The 25,122-nt window shown below is 35.6% G+C and overlaps 1 protein-coding gene across 1 annotated transcript in view; it reads right to left on the bottom strand.

The window, feature by feature from the left end:
* LOC127189885 (cytochrome P450 2C37-like) overlaps positions 1-25,122 on the bottom strand; it is a 51,378-nt gene that overhangs the window by 10,396 nt on the left and 15,860 nt on the right. The window contains exons 2-7 of the mRNA XM_051146953.1: positions 24,403-24,549; positions 24,056-24,242; positions 20,601-20,761; positions 18,487-18,663; positions 7,197-7,338; positions 4,487-4,674 (exon numbers count right to left, since the gene is read on the bottom strand). Coding sequence (XP_051002910.1) covers positions 4,487-4,674; positions 7,197-7,338; positions 18,487-18,663; positions 20,601-20,761; positions 24,056-24,242; positions 24,403-24,549 — 1,002 coding nt within the window. The remainder of the gene's footprint in view (positions 1-4,486; positions 4,675-7,196; positions 7,339-18,486; positions 18,664-20,600; positions 20,762-24,055; positions 24,243-24,402; positions 24,550-25,122) is intronic.

Below are 25,122 nucleotides of genomic sequence, written 5' to 3'. Positions count from 1 at the left end.
CAAAAAGACTCAACAAAAAAGGAGAACTTCAGACAAATTTCTCTTAAGGAAATAGACACAAAGATATTCAATAAAATACTCCCAAAATGAATAAAAGAACAAATCAAAGATATCATTCATCATGACCAGGTAGGCTTCATTCCAGGCATGCAGGGATGATTTAATATACAGAAATCCATCAATGTAATCCACCATGTAAACAAACTAAAGAAAAAAACCACAGGATCATCTCCTTAAATGCAGAAAAAGTATTCGACAAAATCCAGCACCCAATCATGTTGGAAAGATCGGGGATACAAGGCACATACCTAAACATAATAAAGGCTATATACAGCAAGCCAATAGGCAACATCAAATTAAATGGAGAGATACTCAAGGAAATTCCTCTAAAATCAGGGACCAGACAAGGCTGCCCAATATCTCCATATCTCTCCAATATTGTTTTTGAAGTTCTAGCTAGAGCACTAAGACAACACAAGGACATCAAGGAGATCCAAATGGGAAAGGAATAAGTAAAATTATCCCTATTTGCAGATGATATGATAGACCCCCAAAATTCCACCAAAGAACACCTACAGATGGTAAATACCATCAGGAAATTGGCTGGATACAAATTTAACTCAAAAAAAATCAGTAACCTCCTCATATACAAATGACAATCATACAGAGGAAGAAATTAGGAAATCTATACCCTTCACGTTAGCCACAAGCAATATGAAATATCTAAGGGTTAGCCTAACCAAGTAAGTGAAAAACTTGTTTGAAAAAAAAACTTTAAGTCCCTGAGGAAAGAGATTGATGATGACAGGAGAAGATGGAGGGATCTGCCTTGTTCATAGTAAAAATGGCCATCTTACCAAAGGCAATTTACAGATTCAATGCAATCCTTATCAAAATACCTACACAATTTTTAAAAAGACATTGAAAGATCAATTCTCAACTTCATATGCAAAGACAAAAACCCCAGAATAGCTAAAACTATTTTATACAATAAAAGATCCTCAGGAGGAATCTCTGTACCCAATCTTAAGCTGTACTAAAGAGCAATAGTAATTAAAACAGCATGGTACTAGCACAGCAATATGCTGGTTGATCAATGGAATTGAATCAAAGACCCAGAAATGAATCCACACACATATGGTCACTTGATTTTTGACAAAGAAACTAAATTTATTCAATGGAAAAAACATAGCAGTTTCAACAAATGGTGCTGGTCTAACTGGATGTCTATGTGTAAAAAAAAAAAAAATGCAATTAGACCCATATTCGTTACCATGAGTAAAACTTAAGTCCAGGTGGATCAAAGGCCTCAACATAAAGCCAGAGACACTAAATCAGTTAGAAGAAAAAGTGGGGAAGAGCCTGGAACACATTGGGACAGGAGACAACTCCCTGAACAGAATACCAACAGCCCAGGCCTTAATGTCAACAATTAATAAATGGGACCTCATGAGGCTAAGAAACTTCTGTAAGGCAGGAGACACTGTCAACAAAACAAAGTGACAGCCTACAGAATGGGAAAATATCTTCACCAATCCTTCATCTAACAAAGGTCTATATTCAAAATATAGAAAGAACTCAAGAAATTAAACACCACCAAAACAAATATTCCAATTGAGAAATGGGGCTCAGAACTAAACAGAGAATTCTCAACAGGGGAATATCGAATGGCTGAGAAACATGTAAAGAAATGTTCAACGTCTTTAGTCTTCATAGATGCAAATCAAAAGGACTCTGAGATTCCATCTTACACCCATCAGAATGGCTAAGATAAAAAACTCAAGTGACACCACATGCTAGCAAGGATGTGGAGAGAGAGGAACACTCCTTCATTGCTGGTGGGAATGCGAACTAGTACAGCCACTTTGGAAATCTATCTGGCACTATCTCAGAAAACTGGGAATAGGTCTACCTCAAGACCCAGCTATTCCACTCCTTGAAATATACCCAGACGAAACTCCAGCACACAACAGGGACATAGCAGCCTTATTCATAATAGCCAGAACATGGAAACTGCCTAAGTGTCCCTCGGTAGAGGAATGAATAAAGAAACTGTGGCATATCTACACTGTGGAATACTATTCAGCTATTAAAAACAAGGAATTTCCGAAATTTGTGGACAAATTGATTGAACTAGAAATGATCATAATGAGTGAGTTAACCCAGAAGCAGAGTCAAATGGTATATACTCACTTATATCTGGACACTAGCCCAAGGGGCATGTCCAATGAAAGTTTTTACTTATGAGGAAAGTGAGATAGATGTGCAGACATCCTACTGGGACTCTAGGTGTGAGAAGTATGGGAGAATGGGGAAATAGAAGGGTCCAGAGGGTTCTTGAAACCTACAAGAAGAACATTATGATGGGAAGATCTGAGCCCAGGGGTTCTGCTCAAACTATGGCACCAGCCAAGGACTATACATGCAGTAAACATCGAACCCCACCCAGGTCTAGCCAATGGACAGGTCATTCTCCACAGTTGAGTGGAGAGTGGGGACTGACTTCCACCCGAACTCTGATGCCGCATATTTGACCACATCCCCTGATGGGGAAGACTGGTGGCACTCAGTGGTAGACTATCAGGCTACCAAGAAGAGACTTGATACCCTATGATCATATACAGAGTTAGGAGGTCCCCCTCAGTCAACATCATAGGGGAGGGGAATAGAGGGAAAGCAGGAGGGAGGGAGAAATGGGAGGATACAAGGGATGGGATAAGTATTGAGCTATAATACAAATGAATTAATAAAAAATAAAAGTAAAAAAATAAAAAGTTATGTGGTCTATAAAGCTTTACAGTACTGTATTGTATTAGCATATCAACTGAACAAAAGATGTTTGAATTTTAAATACTAAAAAGGTTTTGACAAGTGTAAGTGTTTAAAAATCAAATTCTAGTCTCAATACTTTTTTTATATATCCATTCTTATTAGTTTACACATTGCCTGTGGCCGGTTTTCTGCTACAGTGGCAGAATCAGAAGTGGCAGCACAACCCTTGTGGATTAAAAACTCTGAAATATTTTCCAACAAGCCCATTGTAAGCAAAGATTATTGAATCTTGTCTTTGCCTATTATATGTACTGAAACCAGCAGGCTCATCTGGAAAAGGAGATTCTTATCCAATTTGTAAGAGCATAATGTTAGCCATGAAGTTATGACTATTTCTGTACCAGGAAGTTCCAGGAGTGGAAAGAATGCTATGATAGTTCACAAGACCCAAATTGAAGAGTCTCATCACAATCCACCAGTAGAGCATAAAGGGATGTGAGGGCAGTATATGCAATACTTGGTCAAAGGAAGACTCTTGTCTTGACAAGAGGACATGGGACATGGGTCACTCCTGTCTCATTATTCAGTTTCTTTATCATTTAGTTATGTATAGAGATGTAGATTAAATGTTCTAATACTATACATAGACTCCAATACCAAGAAACACAAATGATATTTTAGGAAAGCCCTTTGGTCAAAACTTAATTTGATAAAAACACTTTCCAAATCATATAAAGACATGAGACTTGACATATAAATGTTGAAGTTAAATAGATTAAAAATCAAATGAATATGCCTATATATCAGTTGGACCTATTCATTTATTCATCTTTATATCATAATATTTATGTCTCCTTTATACATTCTCAGGGAGAATCAGGAATCAATAATGCAATTAGCTTATTTGAGTGTATTTGTCTTTTCTAGTCTCTGTCTGTACATTCTTATTGTCCAGATACAATTTTATATACATTCAATTTTGGTAATCATTGAAATGAAAAACCAGTTCTGTTTAATGCTATTTGTAATTAATCAACTGGTTCATAATAACATAAACTGAAATGAAGTGCAAAGAAATAAGAAAAGCATAGATAAAAACATTAACCAGAAAATATCTTAAAATTATACATATCTTTAGAAATAAATCATTCACTGTAACTAGTAAAATACATAAGTTAGGTAAAATAAGATCAGAATTATGACTAAATTAATTGTTTTTATAAACCATGTTAAGATAGTGGCAGACATACTATAAAAAACTAGAAGACTATTTCATTATTCATCAAAACTCTAAGAAATTATTGGCAGGATACTTCATTGAAAAGAAATAATTATGGAGAAAATAAACCAAGGACAAGTAAAAGTAAGGTATAACTTTTTTCATAATTGGATAATTCAAGATATAACTTCAACCAGATTATTTGGAGATTTTTCTCTCAATAACAAAAATTCCAAAAAGTCTATTGGACTGCAACAGACATTTAGAAAATATACATGGAAATATAAACACCCAATTTTTAATCAAAGCAAAATGTGTAAGGTGGAGCAAATGTAGGAGTGTCACTACCATGTCCCTGCCTGCTTACAGCTACCTTCCTGATCATGAATGAGCATATGCTACCTGCAGCACAGTGTGTCTAACAGAACTGGGACCACACTGTGAATATGGAAGGGTCAAGAGCAGAGAGATGCAACAATGAAGAGACAAGCTCACCTTGGGGATGAAGTAGTTCCTGAATTTAATGTCACAGGTCACTGTATGGGGCAGGCTGGTAGGGAAAAGGTCAATGAATCTCTGGACGTCATGAATCATGGCATCTGTGTAGGGCATGCAGTTCCTGTCCTGCATGCAGGGGCTACGGTGCCTGCCCACAACACGATCAATCTCTTCCTGGAATTTAGCTGGTAATAAGCAATGACAAATGTTGGAATAGGGAAAAAGCAGCATATTTGTCCTGTTAATTCATGGCTATGGAGGGCATGAAGAACTTGCCTCAGCAGTATCATGAATATATATATATACCCTATAGCATAGCTAATATGATTTAATTGTGTACATTAATAGTTATAGCCATAATAGAAAATATTAGAAAAATTTAATATTGCCAACAAAACCAAAGCACAACTTATTCAACATTATAAGCATTAGTTAAAGATATCATACAAAATTTATTAAATTTTTTGTTAAAATTCAGCATTGATCTTTAGAATATGTGTGGGCATTTAGGTGTGTGCCTTTGTGCATACAATTTGAAGTAGTATTCCAGTTATATTATTAACCTCCAGTGGCAAGGTTCTACACCAACAACTCCTTTTGAAATATAATTGTATTTTAAATAATGATTGCTTCTTATGTACTGAAGTATACCTAAATTTATTGAGTTTTTGAAAGGGGAAATATCAGTTGTACCTACATCCTATTTATAAATACCTATCTACAAATAGATAATTAACACACACACATAAGCATGCACAAATATAAGAATACACACACACACATGTATCCCATCACATCTTTAATAACAGATTGTGGATAACTATACTTAATTACATGATTCTCATTGTGAAAAATTGCAGGTACATTAAATATTGTTCCCCAAAACAAATATTATAGTTTTTATTATTGATACACTTTTTGGCTGGTAAATCCCTTTTCACTTTAGTTTGTAATTTTCAATTTCATGAATTAGAATTGTTTCTAAGTATTCAAATGGATACTTTTGTTCCTGAAATAAAAGGTCAGTTGATGAAAGCATCAGAGGACACACCACTTCTCCATTACCCCTCATTTTCTGTTCTTGCCATCGGCATTCACAGGGTAGATATAATATCAGGAGCTTTCTAAGTCTGGTTCCATACACCTCTCTTAAACTGTCTCCCTCTCTCCTGCACTATGCAGATATCTGAATTTCATGGCTTCCTAGGATGTTGCTTTAGAGAATGGGATAGGAAACAAACTCCAGGATTTCATGAAGAAACAATATAGTGTATAAAATTGATGGTAGGCATAGAGATCTATCTTTGTATTTTTGTTTATCAGCACTGAAGACACCACAACGTGATCTTGAGAATTCTGGTGCACTTTCAATGATAATATTTTACATGTGAATCAAGGATCACTGGCAAAGATTTTTTTTTTTTTTTGCTTTTCTATTCCATGGTGGTGTCTAAAACTCTGGGAAACATTGCTTTGTATTCATGATTCTATTCTACTCTTTCTGCTAGATATTTAGAAAGAAGCATCTATGAAGATGGTATAATACAGAGATCTTTTTAGTGCATTACTGTCTCAAAGATAGATACAGCTGTAGATATTCCTGAAACAGGATCAAGAAACACTCTTTGAGACTCTCTATGTAATGAAAACATTTCCAGTTTTCTCCTTACATCACTCTACATTTTTCTTTCCCTGGCATCCACCCATTGTTCCTGTTCACATGGCTTCCTATTTCTTTTGTAGAGCAATTATGTTCTCTGTATAGGAAACAGTCACTTTCATGATAGGGACATTAAGGGTACAGTGGACAGCCCAGCCTATGGTTCATAAACTGGTTTTCTCCTTGGACTCCTTAAGTCCAAACAGGATACCTTGTGGAGATTTGGGGTCACTGTTTGTTTTTCCTTTTCATAGCAATTCTTCAAGCATATTCTTTATGCCATCATCTTCCAGGATCCCTTATCCCCCACTGCTCATTACTATTGTGCTATTTTAATGTTGTAAAAGCTACTTAGTTGCTTACTGTTTTCTTCTTGTTCTACCCTAAATGATCTAATTCTCTTTCACAAATATGCTATTTTCATTTCAGTGCATATTGACTCAGGATGGATGATGTGTTTCATCTATGCAGAACACTTGGTTCTATTTAAAAATAAGTTTCTAAAATAATGATATTTGTAAAAAGGAAATACTTTGCACATATTGGGAAAAAGTGTCATCCAGCACATTTTTTAAGGAAAATGATAAAATTGCATTATGTATAAGTTTGAAACCATAACTTTTACATCAATGAAAATACAAGTCTAATGGTCCAAACATTAGTATGTTTCACAGAAGGAAACATTTCCAAGGAAAATACACTAAGTGCTACGATTACTTCATATGTTTTATTGAGGTGAGCTTTATTTTCTCTACACAAGAATTAAATTTATCTGAATGAACACATCTATAAGAATTTAGCTGCTCTAAAGATTTGAATTTGGGGAATATAATACAATTACAGGCCAATATAGATTCTCTGTCTACATTACTCAGACAATTAGACCAGGTTTGGTGGCTTTTCCTGCTGTCATTCTCTCTTCCTTCTCTCAGTCATCCCCCTTATCATATCCAGTAGAACAGAAAGATGGGATGTTGAAAAACAACACAATGGAATACTGGAAGCACTTTCCCAGCATCTTAAAGAACTGCTGTGGTGCATCCTCACCTGTGACTTGTGGGTACTTCAAAAGGAACAGGAGAGCATATCTCAGTGTTGTGCTTGTTGTCTCTGTTCCAGCAATAAATAGGTCAGTAGCTGTTATTGCCAGGTGTTCAAGTATATTGTCCAACTTTTGATTGCAGTTTTCCTAAGAATGCTTTGATAAAATTATCTGATAATTTTTTACTGGCATATCAAACTGTAATGAATATACAACATGGCATAATTCTATATAGCTGATAATATAAAATATAGAATATGCAGCAGTGGCAAAAACCAATATAGCATTTCAGAGACAGCTCTGTAGTTGGTCTAAATTTCATTTTCTACATTTGTATTTCTTGTTACTGTAAAATTACATTCTTGAGATTATTTTCCTGTAAGTGTGAGTGTACATGTATGTGTGTGTGTTTGTGTGTGCTTAAGTATATGTTTGCATGTTTAGGTGTGTGTATATATGTTTGAGTGTGTATACAGAGAGAAACTTATTTTCTTATTAGTACGTTCTTCTATCAAAACATACTTAGGTAGGATGTAAGTTACAGCTTATATTGAGATTTTTAGCTTAATAAATAAGTAAAAAGCCTGCATGCTATACATATTAAAAATACTGGCAGGACTGGACTCTGATGCTTTATATCTACTCTGCTATGCCAACTTCTTTGTGATGAGTCTGCTTGTGTATGTATGCAGTGGATCCTTGATTTCTTATGGCATTTATAAATAGATTTCCTCTTAATTGTGAAGAGCACAACTTGAGTTAGTAGAAATAAAACAAAATGTGTCCATGATGTTAGCTGTTTTAAACTAAGTTTGGAAATGTTCCTATAGGAAAAGCAGGATGAAGGCTGATTCACATCTCTCTTCTGCTTCCCCAGATCCAATCTCACAAGCTTTATCCCCAGCTATGTTACAGTAAAAAAAAAAAAAACTGTTGCTGAAATCTCCCATTTCAATGGACTCCATTCTCCAAAGTATATTCTTCCCCAACCTTCCTTCCTCCAACCCATCCCATGATCCATCCTCTAACACAAGCAGGCATTCACAAGGAACTTGCTAACTAAGGAGGGCAGGGAAACAAGCAAGACAAAATTCAATCGCCCAATTTCATCCCTAGTTAATAGAACACTAGCTGCAGCCTTTCTTGCCCCTTGTGAATATCTGCTGTAGATACTATAGACCATCCCTGTCCCTACTTTTCCTACATACCGGGCCCAAACTTCAACAGGCACACCACTGGGGGAAAAAGGAAAAAAGAAGAGAAAAGAAAGAAGGCAGGTTAGGAAAAAAAAAGACCAGGAAGACTGCCTGAGATCTGTTTTTCTCCCTTTGTTCGCCCATCCAATCGGCCAGCATCATCCTCAGCTCTGCAGAAAGACACCCATGGCAGCCAATCTTGTCCCCATGCCATTCCTATATTCCATAGATCCCACAGATCTTCCCTTTCTAACCTCCTTAACCTCATGCATTCTTTGTCTCAGCCTATAATTGCAGCAGGAAGCCCCTGCTACAAGGGCTGCTCTTGCTAGGCAACAAGTAGGCTGAAGTCTAATCCACACCTCGCCTTTTGTTTCTCCATATCCACCACCCAGTCACATCCATAGCTCTATAGCAGAAAACCTATTGCTGCTGTCTTCCTTTCTGATTTCATTTCCAGCATATTCCCACAAAGATCTCTTCCCACCTTTATCCCACTAACTCATCTAAATACCTAGCCTCCAACAGCAGAAGGCATCTTTTAAAGCACACTAGCCGAGGAGGCCAAAGAAACAGGTAAGCCAACTGAAGGCCTTCATCACTATCTTTTCCCCTCCAAATCCAATTCTTCAATCTCATCCCTATCTCTACAACGGAATACCTGATGCAGTTTCCTGCCCAAAACTCCTGTAGCTCACACATACAATCCCCTCCTAAAGTGCTTGTCCCCACCTGTTGATTTATCCCAGCCCCCAACTCCAGAGGCAACTGTATGTTAACCTGCAGAGTTACCCCTCAGACCATTCTTGACATGGAATCAAACAGTTTATCTCCTTTTCTTCCTCTGGATCCCCCCCCCCTCACTTAGGCTCATGTCTGGGAATATAACAGATGTGCTGTGGTGACCTCTACACTGTTTTTCCCAGTAAAGAAGAAAAAAATAAGCAGATCTTGGTTGAACACTCTGTTCTCCTCCCTCCTGGGAATACCTTCAGATTCTTAGACTAGCCTCCTCTCTATGTAAGCTTCCAATGGCCAGAAACACATTTTATCTGAAAACCAAAGAGGACACAGCTATCATGTCAAAAAATTCTACCAGGGAACATACAGGCATTATATTTCCTGAAAGCACAAAGAAAACAGAAACCAAGGAATAAAACATCTATCCATCAACAACAAAAATACAGAACTCAACACCTAGACCTGTAACCATCGCAGTCCCAGATATCTTTCATCAACTTAAAAACACAAACAATAACTGCCAAGGCAACAAATCTCCACTAGAGCCTCACTATCCTACCTCAACAGACCCTGTATGTTCTAATATAGCTGTAGCATAAGAAAAAGACCTTAAAGCCACCTGAATAAAGATGATAGAGGTCTTTAAAGGAGATATTAGTAAATCTGTTAAAGAAATTTAAGAAATACAAAGTTGGGAAAATTAATAAAATTGTACAAGATCTGAAATTGGAAATAAAATCAATACAAATAACCCCAAATGTGAGAAATTTGGATATTAAAATTTTAGGAAATCCATCAGAAATTACAGAGGTAAGATTCACCAACACAATACAAAAGATGAAAGAGATAATCTCAGGTATTGGATGAATGATAAAAGGAAATAATAGAGGAAACAGATACATCAGTCAAAGAAATTCTGTAATCTAAAAACTTAAATGCACAAAATAGCCAGGAAATCTGAAACACTATGAAAAGACCAAACCCGAAAATAATAAGATTAGAAGGCAAGTATCAGCTCAAAATCCCAGAAAACATTCAACAATTTCTTAGATGAAAAAAAATATTCTAACCTAAAGAAGGAGATGCCTATATGGGTAAAAGAAGCAGCCAGAAGACCAAAGATATTGGCCCAGAAAATAAAGTTCTATTAGCACATGATAATGAAAACTAAATATTCAGAATAAAGAAGGAATATTAAAAGATGCAAGGGCAAAGACCAATTTATGTAAAAAGACGTACCTATTAGAATTACACCTGACTTCTCAAGGGAGATTCTAAAACTGGAAGGGCCTGGACAGATGTGCTGCAACTCTACAAGACCACAGATGCCAGTGAGGACTACAAAATCCAGCAAAACTTTCATTCACCATAAAAGGAGAAAACTACATACTCCATGACAAATCCAAATTGAAATAATATTATCCACAAAAATAGTCATGCAGAAGGTACTAAAAACAAAACTCCAACCCAAAGGGCTTAACTACACTCATGAAAACAAGGAAATAAATAATCTCACACCAGCAAAATAAAAAGAAAGGACGCACACAAACAAAACCACCACCACCATTGCAGACAAAAAAATAACAGAAATTAACAGTTGTTTTTTTATATCTCTCAATATCAGTCAATTCAATTCCCCAGTAAAAGGACTTAGTATAAAGATGGCTCCAAATGTGGCAAACAAGCCACTGGGAAAAATGTCCTCATTTCTAGCACAGACAGCATTCTGCCTAAAAATAGGCAAGCTTGGTTGCAGGCAGGGTTGACTGCCAAACTCTGCCAAGACAGGGCAAACAAGTCCTCAATAATTCCTGCCTCACAATTATGTCTGTCAGATATACTGGGCCAGAAGGCTGAATATGATGCTCTAATGTGATAGAGTTTTGAGTGACTCTTCAGGCAGCAAATTGTCTCTATCATTCTCTCGTTTTGAAAGCTGCTAACCTGAACTTCCTGTATACTCAGGCAATTAACTTTATCCCTTCTCAAGTCTCTAATGGTGTTGAAGACCAGATAGTTTAGTTTTACAATTAAGCTTAGTTGTTCAAGTGTTAAGATGTTTTTAGGTCTAGGTAGATGTTTTAAGTTGATAATAATGAGATATGATAGATATTGATTTACATTCAGAATTTTAGATGCACTAAGATAGGAAAGATTTTTTTTTCAAGGTTGCCAAATACAAACAGCCAAAACACAATGGAATTTCTATAATTCCAGATTGTTTCATGGTTCTTCTTTCTGTATCAAGTTTATTATATGTGTGTGTAAGAATTAAAAACAAAAAGAAAAAAAGACTTAATTTAACATAATAAATAAGAAAACAGAAACCATTCTTATGCTTCATAAAAGACACATCTCAACATCAAGGACAAATATTGCCTCAGGGTAAAGAATTGGAAAATTATATTTCAAGCAAATGTACCTGAGAAGCAAATTGATACAGTCATTTCAATATCTAACAAAATAGACTTAAGTCAAATTTAATCAAAAGATGAGAAAGGTCAGTTCACACTAATCAAAGGAGAAATCCACCAAGATAACATTTCAATTATGAACATACATGCTCAAAATTGCAAGAGCATCCACATTTGTAAAAGAAACATTACTAACACTTAAACCATGCATCAAACCCCATGCATTAATAGTGGGACATTTCAATATCCCACATTTACAAAGGACAGGGAGTTCAGACAAAAACTAAACAGAGATATAATGGAGCTCATAGTTGCCATGATTCAAATGAACCTAACAGATATCTATAGACCATTTCACCCAAACACAAAAGAATATATCTTTTCAGCACCTCCAAAACTGACCACATACTCAGTCACAAAGCAAGTCTCAGCAGACATGCACACACAAAAAAGTTGAAATAAACCTTTGTATCCTATCAGACCACCACATATTAAAGCTGAATGTCAAAAACAACAGAAACAATAAAAACCTCATTGCAAAACTTGAAAAACATTGATATGCTAGATAAATACCACTTCCCAAAGTTAAAGCAAAATCAGATAAAGAGGTTAAATAGACCTATGACCTCTAGTGAAATAGAAGAAGTCATTAAAAATCTCCTAACCAAAATAAAAACTCAGGGCAAATTTTTTCAGTGCAGAATTCCACCAGACTTCCAAAGAAGAGCTAGTGCTTATACTCTCCAAATTGTCCCATAAAATATAAACAGAAGGAACATTTCCAAATTCATTTTATGAGGCCAAAATCACCCTGTCATCCAAACCCCCAAAGATTCCAGAAAGAAAGAGAATTATAGACCAATTTTCCTTATAAACATAGATGCAAAAAAACTCAACAAAATGCTTGCAAACCAAATCCAAGAACACATTGAAAATATTATCCACCATGATCAACTGAGATTCATCCCAGAGATGCAGAGATGGTTCAATACATGAAAATAAGTCAAAGTAATCACCATATCAACAAACTGAAAGAATAAAACCACGTGATCACCTCATTAGATGCTGCAAAAGCCTTTGACAAAACCAACACCTATTCACAATAAAAGTCTTGGAGAAAGTAGGTATAAAAGGAACAAACCTAGACCTAAAAGAGGCAATTTCCAGAAAACCTGTAGCCAAAATAAAATTAAATTGAGAGACCCTAAAGCAATCAGGAAGAATGGAAGGTTGTCCACTCTTTCCATATATTTTCAATATACTACTTCAATTTCTAGCTAGAGCAATAAGATAACTAACGTAAATCAAGGGAATACAAATTGGAATGGAAGATGTCAAAGTATCATTATTTGAAGATGATATGATAGAATATATAGGCAACCCCCAAAATCTACGAGGGAACTCCTACAACTGGCACACACCATTAGTGAATTAGTAATGTGACTGGATACAAGATTAATTCAAAAATAACAATAGCCCTGCAATGCACTAATGATAGATGGGCTGAGAAAGAAGTTATGCAAACAAAAGCATTCAAAATATCCATAAACAACATAAAATATTGTGGTGATGACCTGAATGAAACAAGTGAAAGATTAGTGTGAGGAAAACTTCAAGTCTTTGTAGAAAGAAATTGAAAAAGAGATTAGAAGATGGAAAGATCTCCCATGCTCATGGATCAGTAGTATTAACATAGTAAAAGTGTAAAAATGGCCATCATACCAAAATAAATATACATATTCAATGAAGTCCTCACCAAAATTTAAATTCAATTATTTACAGGAATTGGAAGAATAATTACCAAAGCTATATGGGAAAAAAAACCCAAACAGCTAAAACAGTCATGTACAATAAAAGACTTTTCAGGGGTATCACCATCCTTGAGTTCAAACCCTACTAGAAAGCTATAGAAATAAAAACTGCATAGTTTTTGCATAACAAGAGAAATGTTAATCAGTGGAATCAAACTGAAGATCCAGATATAAGTCCATATAACTATGTACACCTGATTCTTTTTAATGAAAAAGCTAGAATTATACAATGGAAAAGAGAAAGTATCTTCAAGAAATAGTGCTAATCTAACTGTATATCTGCATGTAGAAGAATAAAAATAGATCCATATATATCATCATGCACAAAACTCAAGTCCAAGTGGATTAAAAACATTAACCTAAAACCAGATATACTAAATCTAATTGAAGAGAAAGTTGGGAAGAGCCTTGAACTCATTAGTACAGGAGAAAACTTTCTAAACAGAGCAACACCATCTCAGGAACTAAGACTAACAATTAATAAATGGCATGTCATGAACCTGAAATGTTTTTGTAAGGCAAAGGATACTGTCAACAAGATAAAATGGCAGGCCCAGATATGCTTAGTAACAAGGAGGGTTCGGGGGGTACACAGGGATCTCCCTGGAGGGGGAAATAGAACATATATTGGAGGTGGATAAGTTGAAGGTAGGAAAGAGACAGAAGTGATCAGGTGAGAAGATGGAGGGAAAGAGTATTGGGAGACACAACTGGAATTGGGAGGCATTTGGAGGTAGATAGAAACTTAGTACAGTGGAAACTCCCAGGAATCTACAAGGGTGACCTAGCTAAGACTCCTAGTAAAGGATGATATAGAGCCTAAATTGGCCATCTCTGTAACTGCTTATGACTTCCAGTAGAGGGCTTGGGACACTAGCCCTGCCCCAAATCCTTTGAGATACAATTTTCCCTGTCTATGGGATGTGTTGTGGTGAATGAAGTTGGCACAGAAATTGTGGGAGTATCCAACCAATAAATGACCCATCTTGAGACCCATACCACAAGAGAGAGGCCACCCTGATAATGCATGGAAAGCCAGCAACCAGAAGCTGGATACCTGAGAGACCTAGAATAAAACCAAACATCACTGGGGGAAAAGTCAATAAAATGGTGCCTAGTAATGCAAGCTATACTTGAAGGCAGGAACCTCACACAATTGTCAACAGAGAGGCTTCATCCAGCAACTGATGGGAAAAAATGCAGAGTCCCACAGCAAAACATTAGTCAGAGTCCAGGGAATCCTGCCAAAGAGTAAGAGGAATGATTGTAAGAGCCAGAGGAGTCATGGACACCAGAAGAAAATTCACAGAATCAATTAACCTGGCCTGGTAGGGACTCACAGAGACTGGTCCAACAATCAGGGAGCCTGTGTGAGTCTTACTTAGACCCTCTGCATACATGCTATGTTATGTTATGGTTGTGTATCTTGGTCTTATTGAGAGACTCCTACCAGTAAAAGCAGGAGCATTCACTGACTCTTTTGCCTGCTTTTGGGGTCCTTTTCCTCCCAATGAGTCACCTTGTACATGAAGGGAGGTGTCTAGTCTTATTGAAACTTGATATGGCATGTTTGGTAGGTATCCCTGAAAGCCCTCCTCTTTTCTAAAAGGAAGTGGATATGGAGGAGATGTGGGGGGAATGTCTGGGAGGTGAGGATCGAGGGGAAACTGAAGTTAGGATTTAATACATGAAAAAGAATAAGTTTAATCTGAGGAAATGTCTGTCTTTGTTGCTGAGGTATAGCAAAGTGTATCCATCATCATCTCATTTGGAAAGCTACTAACCTGCACTCCTGGTATACTCAGGTAATCAATTTTATTACTTCTCAAGTCTCTGATGGGATTGAAAACCAGATAATTTAGTGTTACAATTAAACTTAGTCGTTTAGGGGTTATGGCGTTTTTAGGTCTAGATAGATGATTTAAGTTGATAATAATAAGGTATGAAAAAGACTGATTTACATTCAGAGTTTTAGACTCACCAAGATAGGAAAGATGTCTTCTTCAAGGTTGCCAAATACAAATAGCCAAAACACTAAGAATGTTACATTTATATAATTCCTGATTGTTTCATAGTTCTTCTTACTGTACGTAGTGTGTTGTATGTATGTGTAATAATATAACTGTATATGTAAAAATATTTTTAAGAAAGGATAAATTTAAAAAGGCAATTATGACATGATCATCATGCAATTTTTTAAAGAAGAACTCTTAAAGAAATCCAGAAAACTCAAACAAAATACTGTGAGGAAGTGAATAAACAAATTCAAGACCTGAAAATAAATATAAAATCAATTAAAGCACAAAATGTGGAAACCATGAAAGTGAAAAATTTAGGAAATCCAATAGAAACTACAGAGGCAAGATTCACCAACAACATACAAGAGATGGAAGAGAGAATCTTGAGTGTTGACGAAATGCATAACTTATCAAAGAAATTGTGAAATCTAAAAATTCCTAAAAGAAATATGCACAAAATCTATGACAGTATGAAAATACCAAACCTGAAAATAATAAAAATAGAAAAAAAAATACCAGCTCAAATTTAAAAAAAATAAGCATTTCATAAAAGAAAAATTTTGTAACCCAATGAAGAAGATGCCTATAAAGGTAAAAGAAGTAACAAAAAACAAATACATTGACCTAGAAAAGAAAGTTCCTTTGGCACATAATAATCAAAACTAAATGTAAAGAATTTTTTAAAAGAATATTAAAAATAACAAGGGGAAATTTCAGATCAAGTAACATAAAAAGGCAGACCTATTAGAATTACAGCTGGCTTCTCAATGGGGTGCTATGCAGAGCGTATGAGACCACTGATTCCAGGAAGGAATACTAAAACCAGTAAAGTATTTTAGTTACCATAGATGGAAAAATAAAATTCCATGATGTAGTAAAATTTATCTATCTACATATCCTTCATTACAGAAAGTGTTAGGAGGAAAATTCCAACTTAAAGAAGTTAACTACACTACCTATGAACACATAAGGAATAAATAACCTAGGAATACCAAAATCAAAAGAATGAACACATACACACATACACACACACACACACACACACACACACACACACACACATCCAACACCAAACTACAACAAAATAACAAAATCAATAATCAATGATTAGTAATACTCTCAGTATCAATGGTCTCAATTCCCCCAACAAAAAGAGACTAAAAGAATAGATGCAAAAACAAGATCCATCTGTCTGTTCCATCCAAGAAACACACTTCAACATCAAGAGCAGACAATACTTCAGGGTAAAAGGTTAAGAAAATATATTTCAAGTAAATGTATCTAAAATGCAAGTTGGTGTTGCCATTTTGATATACAACAAAATAGACTTATAACCAGAACTAAAAAAAGGAAATATGGAAAGACACTATGTACTCATCAAAGGAAATTCCACCAAGATGACACTTCAATTCTTAACATCTTTGCCCCAAACACAAGAGCAACCAAGTTTGCAAAAGAAACACTACAACAATTTAAGACATATATTGGCCCTCACATATTGATAGTGGTAGACTTCATATCCCATTCTCACTAATAGACGGACGCTAAACAGAAACTAACTGAAAAGCAGATAGAGAATATTCAAATTAAAAAATCAGAAATGAAAATGGGCATATAACAACAGACACTTTGTCAAGAAAATAATAATGAAAGCCTTTAAGAAAACTTCTATTCCACCAAATTAGAATATATAAAAAAAATGCATAAATTTCTCCACAGGTATCACATACCACAGTTAAGTCAAGATCAGATAAATGATTTAAATAGACCTATAGGCCCTAGTGAAATTTTAAAAAATAAAGAAGAAAGAATTTGCTAATAACTATTTTGTCTAATTTTTATGGTCTCAATATTGTTGTGGCTGCTTCATAAATTTCAATGTTTTTATGGCCCTCATAGGATATCAGAGACTAGGAACAATGCCATTCACAAAGTTGAGACATGGTGTGTTATAGGATTGTAATTACATCTTTAAAGTTTTACCAAAAGATGATAGATAAAATACATTATTCCCTAAGTAGCAAATTGATAGTATTTTCATAATATCTATGTGCCCTCTAGAATATATAATATCATATATTTAATATGATTAAAGTAGCTAACCTTCTCTGTACTTATACCTTCTGAACAAAGATACTTATCTCCCACTGTAATTCAGCTTTTTGACATCTTATCACCACAAATGTTACATTGTTTGTGTCTTAAATTAACCTCAAATTACTCTAAGGTAGTACACTAAAATGAGTAATTAAACTACCAAGTGTTGAAATGATTTTGGATATACAGTGGTGCAACTGTGACAGTTACATCCTGTCAGTGACTAATCACTATCTAATCAGATTTAATGACTGTTCAAAATAGGAAAATCATGCCTGATATTGAAAACCTAGCCAACTGACATCTGTGGAGCCCTTTTTAAAATATACTATATTTACTTCTAGAAATTGTGTGTAACTAAGTGTAATCTCTGTATGAATCACCATTGACCTCATGCAGAAATTGACAAGCATATTCTAAAAGTTATAAGTAAATTTAAATGATCCAGAATGATAATGAAGTCTGATAAAAAAAAAACAAAAACTTGTATAGTTGTTGGATTCAATTTTATATACTCAATTAAGTCTTTACTCTTGTATTCACCTGCTGTTTCCCAGGACACGCCTCACCCTACACCCTGCGGTCCTTTTGAAACCACTTGTAGTATCTATCAATGGAATATGTCCAGATCCATTTTATCTATAGTACGTGTAAGTGATCCACACACCAGCTGCTGATGATAATAATGTTCGTATTAAGCCAAGAAAGGTTATGATTTATGACTGCAGTGGAATTTGTTTCTTGCTATCTCTCCTTTGTGTTGTCTTTCTCCTCTGCTAGGGTCATCTTTCCTTTGTTCTTGTTGTTGTTGGTTTTAATTTAAATAACAAGGATGGTGTGGTCTAATTACCAAATTCATTTTTTTTTCTTTCATGCATACTCACCTGATAGATATTACATCCTTTTGAAAATGAGACTGGCCTGGTCTTTAAACATCACTGGCAAAATGTAAGTACAAAACAAACTATACAATGCTTAGCCAATCCAGCAAGTGTATACATTTATATGAGCATTTTACCTGCCTTCCTTTAATTAGGTAATAATCAATGAAGTCCCGAGGATTTGTAACATCCAATGATTCTTCATGTTGTTTTATTTTCTCCAAAAGGTAATTTTTAATACAAGCATAGTTTTTAAAAAATGTATTATGACTTCCTGGACAATAATCAAGCAGAGCTGGGAAAGTATTGCAAACCTAAAGGAAGTACAAAAATTTGCTAAATGAATACACCGCAATGAAATAATTAAGGTACATTTATAATATATCAATGATGCATTTGCATTTAACTAGGCATGAGTTAAATTCATCTTAAGGGGTGATTTATTTACATATATAGTAAATCTCTATTCCAATACAGAGGTTTGATATACTATTTCCTGCTCAGTCGATCAAGGATCATAGTATAATTTCTACATTCATGAATCTTTTTAGCGTAAGGCATGGCATCTCATTGATTGTTCATATAAACTCAGCTCTCTTCAAGTTTGAAATCCCACGTAATATTAATTACTCGCATTCACACTTTTTTCTTTTAATGATTCTCTTCCTATATAATATATCCTAATTATAGCATTTCCTCCCTTTACTCCTCCCAGTTTCACCCCTCCTCCCATCCAGAGCCATTCCTTTTCTGTCCCTAATTAGAAAAAAAAAAGGATTATAAGAGATAACAACCAAACATGACAAAATGAAATATAATAAGATGAAGCAAAAACTGTCATATCAAAGTTGGACATGGCAAGCCACAGAAGGGGGAAAAAGAGTCCCAAGAGCAGGCAAAAAAAAAAAGTAAGAGTCATAATCATTCTCAGTCAGGAGTCCCATAAAAATACTTAGCTAATTAGCTATAATATATACACAGCTGAACTGGTGCAGACCTGTGTAGCCCTGTGCTGGCTGTTTCGGTCCCTGTGAGCTCATATGTACCTTGTTTAGTTGACCCAGAAGGCTTTATTCTTCTGGTGTCCTCCATTCCATCTGGTTCTTACAATCTTTCTTCCTGCTCTTCTGTGGGATTCGCTGAGATCTGAGTGGGGCAGGATTTGGTGAGGCCTCCAATATGGACTCTCTCTTTCTCATTAACATAGTGTTTGGCTGTGGGCCTATGCAGCTGTTCACATCTGCTGCCTGAGGAAGTCTCTCTGATGATGACTAAGGCACTAATCTACGCACACTCACACTTTTAGGTAACAACAGAAGTTAAGATAGTTGGGTGAACAGATTTACAGATGTAATCTAGTGTCTGAAGTTTTTCTTTCTGACACACACAAAAAAAAAAAGTTAGAAGTGGTGAGGCTCAAAAAGGCCTTGAAGTCAGTTGCACATCACCCCTTAGGGGCCCTATACGATGAGACAATTATTCTTTATGCAGCATAGAGGAGATGCCAGTCCAACACAGGGAATGCCATAAGGAGTTTCACCTTGTCATTTCTTTTTAATACTCTTTCAGCTAGTATCTGAGCTCATGCTCAAACTGCTGGATCTACTCAATGTTTTGTTTTGTTGGCGGTTTTTTTTTTTCTTTTTTGAGTCTTTTATTGCAACATGTATCCTTTCTCCTATAAGAGAATAGTCTTTCTATATTAAGATATACCTAGCTAATAGTTTGATGAAAATGAGTTAATTGCTGAAAAGTAGGTATGAAATTTGAATAGTTAATAAAAGAATATCCTACAAGTGATTGGCCAATTTCTAGAAGTAAATGTAGTATATTTTAAAAAGGGCTCCACAGATGTCAGTGGTGAAATTAGTGTAGAGTGAGCTATCAGGCTTGAGCCACTCACCCTTGTGTTTTGGTGTTTGAAGAGCAAAAGTTTTGATTTTTTGGTTTATTATGTTTGGTTTGGGTTTGCTTGTTTGTGTTTGTTTTTTGAGACAGGGTTTCTCTATGTATCTTTGGCTGTCCTGGACTCACTTTGTAGACCAAGCTGGCCTTGAATTCACAGGGATCCATCTGCCCCTGCCTCCCTGAGTGCTTAGATTATATGTGTGTGCCACCATGGCATGCTATAGCAAAGGGTCTGGACCTCCAATCCAGGTAGTCTTTCCACAATATGTTAGTCAGAACTATATCTGACCACCTCACTATTTGACCCACATGTGTTCTCAGAAGGAAAGAATCTTGGCTTCACCTGCAACCAGGGGGAGCTCAGGATCTTCGTGTTCTCATTCAGTTTTTCCATCAAGTTAAGAAAATCCTGCTCTTTATAATCAAAACGATTCTGGAAAATAATGGAGCAGATGACATTGCAAGGAGCACAGCCCAGGATGAAGGTGGGATCACAGGGTAAGCCTGAAGAGTTGGAATCAATTGTAAAATTCCATTAACATATATAAAGAAGAAAATTTGTCCTAGTTAATGGGTAAAGGTACTTTAGACTCATTAAGTAGTATCTTAATTATGAACTTTTTAACACCCAAATATTCATGTGGTAAAGAATCAGAAATCACATTGACCTGTTTTGGCCTTCATTCTCATTAGCTAGGTTACAGCAGATCACATCTGTTTTATTGACTAACACACTTGTTTACCATTGCATGCAAATCAAGGATATATATATATATATGTATATATATGGATATATATATATATATATATACATATATCAGAGCCAACATCTGTCTTCAAATCTAATAGCTATATAGAACTGAGAAGGCATGTAATATTGGAGTCCTGGAATTTTGCTTTGTAATGAATAACTTAAAAATTCATGTATTTTTCCATGAAGTAGAGATAAAAGTCAATATTATAGTTAAGTTCAAGAAGGGATAAAATGGAAAGCAGGATATATCAGTGTTATATGGGAAGAAAGGTAATATTAACAGCGGTCAGTACGCGTACTACTTCCATAACTACATAAGAGAGTCCTCATTTAAATAAATACCATAGATGGTGCAAATGAACAAAGAATAAATGAAGGCTTTCTTTTCATATCCATATTTAAAACAATGAATTTTGTTCCTTTTGAAATAAATATTTTATGTGAATATGGATAGTGAGTAAAAGCCAGCCTGCATAGTAACTAGAAGTAGGTGAAAAAGGACATGAGAGTGAGAAAGGCCAGTGTCGATGACATACTATTATAAAAACTTCTTTATGATCTCATACTATACCTGATGAAGTTTCAAAAATAACATTTACTTAAAAGTAGTGAATACTCATTAAGGCCCAAATCACATTTAATGTATTTGAACAAATCTGAATTTTGTGGCTATTTTCTACATTGTCATTACTGAGCTCTTATATGGCAAAAATGTTCACAATCTGTGTATTACATTGATCACATTAATTGATTTTACAAGGAAGAAAAATAAGTAATTGGCTTCTATGCAGGTTTGATTTTGTCAAGTTGACACAAATACAGTTAGCTCAAATTAAAACTCCATTGAATAAATGCCTCTATTAAACTATTCTGTGAACATGTCTCTGTGATTATTTCTTCATTGCAGATTGATATGGGAAGGCTCAGTCTTCTATGGGCAATGCCACTCCTGGGCAAGTGGACCTGAGCTGTGGACGAAAAGAAGCTGAGAAATGCAGGTGGAGCAGGTCACTGAGCAGCACTCCTCCATGGTTTCAGCTCCAGTTCCTTCCTCCAGGTTTCTGCCTTGAGTCCCTGTGCTGCCTTCATTCAAAGATGAGCTATAACCTATGAGCCAAATGAACTCAACATCAAACATTTTAGTCAGTGTTTTATGACTAAAACAAAAAGTAATCTAGGAGAAAATGTTTCTTTCTTTTTCTTATCTTCTCATAGTAAAATTGCTATGATCAATGAATCAATATTGTTTATTACTATGATCTAGAAATCAGTATTGTTTATGTGCCAGGTGATGTCAATTTTATGTTTGTAGACTCACATAAGGGCCAAATAAATAACAATGTTATATGAGTGAACAAAAGGAACTAAGTTTTCTGCTGCTATACCAAGTTACGTGAGTTAACAATGTTAGACATGTGAACAGAAGGACCTTCTTGGCCTGCCTATGCTACAGACCAAATGTAACATATTAAAATATTCAACTATCACAAAATGTACTGTTTTAGTAAAGAAAGTGAAGGGTGAGTCTTTGAGATTGTTACTCTATGTGTACATGTCATTAACATGTAAAATCAGTCTTTTACTGTATTTGGAAGAAAAATTTAAAGACAAAGCCATTTAAACAGAAGGAGATAAGATTTTTCATTATAAACACTTATTAGGTGAGTAGCATTTGTGTTGTTAACAAAGCAACACACATCAATTTTCTAACACAAGAATTACATTTAAAGATGTTTTTATTACTCTAAACATTCTCTGACAAGACAAGTTAACTCCAGGCAATGCACAGCCTGCCTCAAAGAAGATGAGCATCAAAGAACCTCCATATGGAGTTGGCTTCAAATGTGGCAAAACAGCCACTGGGAAAAATGACCTCGTTTCTGCCATAGACAGAATTCTGCCTAAAAATGAACAAGTTTAGCTGCAGGCAGAGTTGACAGCCAAACTCTGCCAAGACAGGGTAAGAATGTCCTCAGTAGTTCCTGCCTTGCAAATATGTCTGTCAGATATATTGGGCCAGAAGGCTGAAGATGAGGCTCCAACATTATAGAGTGTTGGGTGACTGTTCACACAGTAAACTGTCTCAGTCAATTTTTTCATTTTGGAAGCTGCTAACCCACACTCCAGGTTCACTCAGGTATTTAAGTTTTATCCTTTTTCCAAGTCTCTGATGGGTTTGAAGACCAAATAGTTTAGTCTTTCTATTAAGCTTAGTAGGTTAGGGATTAAGATGTTTTTAGACCAAGATATATGTTTTAAGTTAATAGAGATGAGATATGATAGATATGTATCTCCATTCAGAAATTTAGACCCAACAACATAGGAAAGCTGTTTACTTTAAGTTTGCCAAATACAAATGGCCAAATGACTATGAATGTAACATTTATATAATTTCTGATGGTCTCATGGTTCTTCCTGCTGTTTCTAGTTTATTTTACTAATGCATAATGATATAAATGTATATGTTAAAAAAAGAAACATAATAAAAAATATTTTTACAAAAAGAATCAGTAAATGTGAGCATGATATGCAAAACCAAGATGTGTCTGGAAATGTTAGCGAGGCAATGAAAACATTTATAGTTTAACTAAATAGAACACTACATTAGTTTCTCTGTGTGCCTAATTTTTGCAAATTGTGTTGAAACATGTGTCTTAGTAAAATGTACACCCAGTTGAGAAATAAAAGCCATATATCACATTACTGTTCAAAAACAACTGTGAGCATGATCCAGGAAAAACTCTCAGACACATGAGTGAAGCAGGGCAGATCAATGTTGCCTCTCCATCCAAATAACAATATCCTCTGGTTTAGACTCTTTCAGTGTACACAGTGCCGTTGCCACCATTTATCATTGACAATTATTGCCTGGTAAGGTGATGTGCAATAGAATTAATGGTTCCATAAAACAATAAAATTAAAATAAGACCTATACTTATGGCATCTTATGGAGAAAAAAAAATATTTGAAAAGGACAGGAGCAATGACTCATACATTCATGCACAGACCAAGGTGTAAAAGTCAGATTATAAATCTGCACTCACCATTGGTTTTCTTCAGTTCCTTCACAAGACACTGTGCTTCCTCTTGAACACGGTCCTCAATGCTCCTTTTTCCCATGCCCAATTTCCGCAGGGTCATGAGTGAAAAGCGCCTTGTGTCTCTCCATACATCTCCATTGTAAAATACAATGCCTAAAAGAAAATGGGCATAGATACTGAAAAGTAGGTCCTAGAGGAAGAAGAAGGAGCTGACTGGTGACAGCCATAGTGTCCCAACCTGTGCCTGAGGATAAGGCATGGCCTCTGCATTCCATCCTCCAGTTCACTATGCACACTGACTGCCCAGCACACACATAAGCATGTGCACACTTACCTAGGCCTTTAACAACTTTATCAACAACTGGGTAACTTCCTCTTCCAGCAAATTCCTCCCCATGATCAATCAGAGCTTCCTTCACTGTCTCATAACCATGCAGCACCACAGTGGGCTGCCTGCCCAAATACAGAGTGAACACAGGGCCATAGGCTTTAGAGAGCTAGAAATAAAATAGAAAACACTAATATTACTAAAATATGTCCCTTAGTTTTCATAAAGTCAACCTTATCTAGGCATGTATTATTGTTGTTATTGTTTTTGTTATTGCTTTTGTTGTTGATTTTAATTTTTTTTTTTTGCAGGAAAACCCAGCTTGAAGTCTGTATATACCTAACATTAACATGATCATCACTTATGGATAACCTAAGATCCTAATTATGGTGTGTCAAGCAATTGCCCAAGCAGTTGACACACGGGTGAGAGTGAATGACACTAAGACAGTCAGCATGCCTCTTGGTCTTATGAATTCACAAACTACAATAAGAGAACCCCACACTCATTTCAAGGATCCTATTGCAAATGAATGGAGACTCAAAACCAACACTCCTCTTACTCATTGATGCTTGAGCAACTTGTCACTATTCTCATGCTCACTCTGTGCTGAAATAAACATCTATAGTCAAATGACTGCTGTAGGATCAACGGTGAAACTCTCACTGTGGGAAACTGGCTAGCCCTATGATGAGCAATAGGCATCTAAACTCTTAGGTCACAACAGTGTTCCTATCCAGTT

The sequence above is a fragment of the Acomys russatus genome, chromosome 5 (genome assembly GCF_903995435.1).
Source record: "Acomys russatus chromosome 5, mAcoRus1.1, whole genome shotgun sequence".
NCBI classification, from domain to species: Eukaryota; Metazoa; Chordata; class Mammalia; order Rodentia; family Muridae; genus Acomys; species Acomys russatus.
This window is presented reverse-complemented; position numbering and strand designations above follow the sequence as displayed.